The 5,477-nt window shown below is 34.0% G+C and overlaps 1 protein-coding gene across 1 annotated transcript in view; it reads left to right on the top strand.

The window, feature by feature from the left end:
* The first annotated feature begins 5,320 nt into the window (after positions 1-5,320).
* LOC110111094 (bidirectional sugar transporter SWEET4-like) overlaps positions 5,321-5,477 on the top strand; it is a 1,132-nt gene continuing 975 nt past the window's right edge. Inside the window, exon 1 of the mRNA XM_020842811.2 lies at positions 5,321-5,400. Within this exon, the coding sequence (XP_020698470.1) occupies positions 5,321-5,400 (80 nt within the window). The remainder of the gene's footprint in view (positions 5,401-5,477) is intronic.

Genomic DNA, 5,477 nt, shown 5'->3' with positions numbered 1-5,477 from the left:
TTAACCTGAAGCCAAGGACCATAGCCAAAATTAACTTTTTCTGCTTCTTTAGAAACCTTGTTGTTGAAGGTAATTCCTTCAATACCCTTTGGAAGATCCCCTTCCTTGTTAGTAACAGAATTATTAGCAGATGTGTTAAATAAACAATTGGACTTTTCTTGTCCAATTTTCCCACAGCATAAGCAAAAGTCAGGGAGTCTTTCATATTCAAATTTTTGATAGAACTTGCCCGAGCTACTTTCAACCCAAGTTCCTTTTGGTAAAGCAATGTCTAGATTGATACGAACACATACTCTACCAAACTCCCTTCTTCCCCATTGAAAAAGATTACCATCAATCATTAGGGGCTGACCAATTGTAGAAACAATTCTACATATGTTGATTTCATCCCAACATAGAAGTGGTAGATTTGGAAGCCTTATCCATATTGGAGCACTCAACCCTTTTAAGGAGGAAGGATCAAAATTAGAAGACCATTTATCCATACCAATTATTTTACCATTAACAAACCAAGGTTCGTTATTGAATACAGCGTCCATGGATTCATTATTGTAGAATGAACAAAGAATCCAATCCATTCCTAACATTGTTAAGTGGAACTTCCCATAAGGAGCCCATTGTCTTCTAAGTTCTGTAGTGACCACAGGGAAAGGAATTTTGCTTCCAAAAACTTTGATAACAATAGAATTTTGTAGCTTTTTTAAATTTTCCATCACCTTGTCTTCACTGAGTTTAACAGAAATACCATCTTCAGATCTGAAATCACCTAAATCTTGGTGAGATACTTTTATATGTTCTTTTTTGGCCCAAGCTTTTTGTTGTAAGATCGGCAAATTTCTTTCAGCAATAACATTAACCGTTTCATTGCAAGAGCCAAGTTCTCCATTGTTGCATTTACGAACATTTTCCAGATCAATTGAACCTTGGTCTCTTTTGCCTTCAGTAGCTAAATTGTTCAGAATTTCTAAATTTGAATTATCCTTATCTTGAACCTCCATGTTGTTTTTAGCAATTAAAATTTCAGAAGCATTTTTGACAGATTTTGTTTACTAGAAAAAGCAGAATCATTTTTAGAAGAGTTTGAAGCAACCTCAGTAATTGCCAACTCCCTAACACCGATGAGGTCTTTGTTCTTCAGAATAATGGACGACGGATCTTCTTCTAACACGCCTTTGCCTTTTCCAGAGACTTCTTTTAATTTTTTAGGAGGTAAAATCAAACCTCCTTATCTTGAACCTCCATGTTGTTTTTAGCAATTAAAATTTCAGAAGCATTTTTGACAGAATTTTGTTTACTAGAAAAAGTAGAATCATTTTCAGAAGAGTTTGAAGCAACCTCAGTAATTGCCAACTCCCTAACACCGATGAGGTCTTTGTTCTTCAGAATAATGGACGACGGATCTTCTTCTAACATGCCTTTGCCTTTTCCAGAGACTTCTTTTAATTTTTTAGGAGGTAAAATCAAACTTCCCTCATTGATAACCAAAGGAGAACCTGAACGAAACTTCATTTTGGAACCTTGAAAAAAACTTGTCGGGATATCAACAAATGCCGGTGGAGATGCAGAAAGTGACTTCGATGGACCATGAGCCAAGCTTGTGGAAGAACGACGAACATCCATAGAACCACCGGAGATCGGTGGTCGACGACCTTCCGTCGCCATTGATCCCGCGGTAAATCCGCGGATTTGAATTTTTGAAAAAAAAAGCTACATAAATTTTAATTTTTCTCAGACCTTCTCTCTCTAACTTCTCTCTAAATTTTTGCTAGTTAGTCAATGGTTAATGCTTAACAACTCTTGAGTTATCGCTACTTACTAATGTGTTGTATATCTCATCCCAACTAAAATAATATAACATATTCTCATTTCTATGTCTTTGACATTTGCAATACTATACATTTGACTTCACATCTTGTATTTAAAAAAAAAAAATCTGGAAGGTTATGGCGGTTTTAACAGCCACAACTGTCCAGATTTGTAGCAGTTTAATCCGCTACAATTTTGTGAATTTATTTTTTTGTAAGTTAGTTGTTTTGGTTATGTCCGCTACGATTTTGTAAATTTGTAGCGGTTTAAACCACTGTTATAAGTTATGTCTACCCAGCGGCCATAAAACTGCATCAGAATGTCTTTGTAGCTCATTACAATGACAGGGGTCATGCAGCAATTTATTAACTGTTGCAAAAAAATTTGTGGTGGTTACAACTATCGGGAAATGTTTAATTTTGTATTGTAGTAGCCCTTTTTTCTGGTAGTGAGTGTTATGCAAAAGCTTGGGTTCCTTTGCTTTGGACAAGGGTGTAGGTTGTAATTTTTTTTGCATTTTTATTTATTTATTTTTCTAATTGGGATAGGGGGTGAAGGGATGATGGAGACAATGGTGCTTAGATATTGTTAGGAGCGAATCATTTTGGGATCAATGATGAATTTGAAACACTAAAAAAAAAAATTTTTTTGACTGGCAAGTTGATGAAATTCCTTCTCATTAAATAGAAAAATTATACGGTTACAAAATTATTGAGTTATACAAAGAAAGTGAAATGATTACATGAATTAATTAATTTTTTATCAAAATTTATCATTGTATAATTTTGGAGGCTTATCTGAATATATATATATATATATATATATATACATTCATGATAAAATATAGGATTTTATTAAAAAAAAGTTTCAAACATTTTTTGTGAGGCGAAAAAAATGGTGTGAGATTTTAAGAGAATTTTAACATTACATTTTAAAAAAAAATTGAATATTACATATAAAAAAGAAGAATCCAAATGATTAATAGAAAATTCATGAAATGAAGTTAAATTAGAAGTATTTGGGACTTGATTGACTCCATAACTTTCCAAAAATTTTAATGTATACATGTTTTGTACTAATGTGCTGCTTGATTATATAGAATCTTGCTGTTGCATTTAATTTTTTAAATGCTAATTTATGCAACTTGTTTAGCATTCATACATTTAATTATCTTTTCGACTGATTTGAATTTCAAATATCTTGTTCACATTAGCTGTAGAACTATATTTAACATATCTACTGTCAATTTTCTACGAATGTCTTTTTTGTAAACATGCAAATCATACAAGTGACTAATATGAGGTGTGCCAAGTGTTGAAAGTGACAAAATATTAATGTGCATTGCATGCAATACTATAAAAATCTATGATCTAATCCTAGAAGATGATCGGATAATGAAAATTGAAAACAAACTAATCACATAAGTATGTTATACTAATGTTGATGGATGATCTCTTAAAAAAAAAAAAAAAAACCAATATGGTTTAAAAGTTTGTGTTAATGAATTAGACAATTTTTATTTTGACTCGATAGATGGAGTTTTAAATTTAGATTTCTTTTAAATCATTTATCATTAACATTTCGTTGAGATAGACATAGGTTCACTTTCTACTCAAGGTTCATTTGATGATTTTGAGTAAAAAAATCAAGAACCAAAATAAAATCATTTTCAATTTTATGTTTTGAGATAACTATATTAGAAACATGATCCGGAGTCGAGCCTTCTGTTGTGTCTCCGGTGATTCCTCCTGGAACTGGGTCTTGTGCGTTGGGTGATGGTTTTGATACTGAGGCTGGGGTTCAACCGGGAATTTTTATTCCTCCTGTAAATACTTTTATTAATGTGGTTGATGTTGTTAGTCCTGAGATTGGTGCTCCTTCGGAGCTTTTATTGCCTCCTGTGGGTGTTATTAATTGCAGTAGCCCTGCTGTGGTTGATATCACTCATTCGGGATTTAATATTAATACTGATGGAGGTTTTGTTCCTGCTGGCGAGGCTTCATGCATTCCAAATGCAACTGTGGACTGTAATGTTGAGCGTTTACGGGTTGAGAATTTGGATGGAAATTCTGTGTTCTAATATTTTAGTTGTGCTCCTAGTTAAATTGGTTGAAGCACACACTATGGTTAATTGTCTCGGTGGCAATGCCGGTTTAAATATTAGGGAACATGTGGATTGGTTGCATGGCTCGTCGGAGTATGAATTAGAATCTGAATTTTCAGATTGTGGTTTGGTTTCTACTGATATTTGTGGGGATCTGACCCTGGTAATGATTTTGCGTTGGTTCGTGCTAATCCTGCTACTTCTGTTGCCTCTCGGGGGAGGTTTCGTGGGAGGGGCCGATGTAGAAGATAGTTCTGTTTTGTTTCGTGTTGGATTTGATTATTTTTGGGCTGGTTCTAGGTGCACTGGTTTTTGGGCTATGATGTGGCTGAGGCTCACGTCTCTGTCATTTTTCTAGAGGCAACCTTTGGTGTTGTTTCTTGAGTTGGTTGGAGCGCTTTCTTCACCTCATTGGATGGTCCGTGTGAGGCTTCGGGGGCGCTGGAAGCCTCGGTCGTTTACTGAGCCCGCTTTTCCTTTGTTTTTTGTCTTTGTTCGCATTAGTTTTTTTTTGGACTATTGCTTTTGTAACCTTTTGAATCCTTTTTAATATATTTTGTTTTGTGTTGAAAAAAAAAAATTCTTTGGATTTTTTGGGTCAATCTCATAGCTTAATACTCATACGGCGTGAACATCATAGTAATTGCATGGGCAAACTTCCATTTTCAAAAAGAAAATTATCATGATCTCTGGATTGCATAAGTTTGGTTCATTCAAAATTGAGCCGAACTAATCAAATTAAAGTTTGGCTTGAATTATTTAATTTAAAAAATAATTTAATCACATCAAAATTTTAAAATTTATAATTAAAATCAATTCATTTAGCTAATTCTTAAATCAAATTATTAATATTTACAAAATCCTAACCTCTATTGCCATCAGATTCTTAAAATTATGCTTCTTATTTACATGGAGTTGGCCTATTATTTGCTAGCACTCATGCAATTTGCTATAAATCAACAAAGAGGCAGTTGGTGTAAAGAACGGTCAAGGGATGCTCACCCTATCGACTATTAATCGTTAAAAATATTAACATTTAATAATTTTCCAATATGCTAACAATCTAAAGAACATATGAAGACATGTAACAATTCATTCCAAAGAACATCCAAAGAAACTTACATGGTTGGTAATTAATTATCCCATCCCTCACATTTCTCCCTACCGAACACTTAATCTCTTTGACCAACGCCTTTTAAATCCACAAATTGAGGGGACAGATAGAGAGAGGTATGATAGCCAAGGAAAAGCTCAACCATATTAGTTAAAAAAATCCACGTACCCTCCTTACTCTTCTCCATCCTCAGGTAATTATATTTTTTTATCCTCTCTATTTTCACCCTCCATACAATACAACTAAATCTCTTTCCTAGCCATATAGAAATCACGCTCTCATATCCTCCTGCTACAATGGTTTCGTCTGACCAGATACGCACCGCCGTTGGGATCATTGGCAATGCCATCTCTCTTGTCCTTTTCCTATCACCCATGTAAGCATACATATCTCTCCTTCGGATACTGAACATTTACAATGTTTCATTTATACAATTATTTTATTAGCTTTCTA

The sequence above is a fragment of the Dendrobium catenatum genome, unplaced genomic scaffold (genome assembly GCF_001605985.2).
Source record: "Dendrobium catenatum unplaced genomic scaffold, ASM160598v2 fragScaff_scaffold_1497, whole genome shotgun sequence".
Lineage (NCBI taxonomy): Eukaryota > Viridiplantae > Streptophyta > Magnoliopsida > Asparagales > Orchidaceae > Dendrobium > Dendrobium catenatum.
The sequence above is the reverse complement of the archived record's forward strand: the minus strand, read 5'-3'. Positions and strand labels throughout refer to the sequence as shown.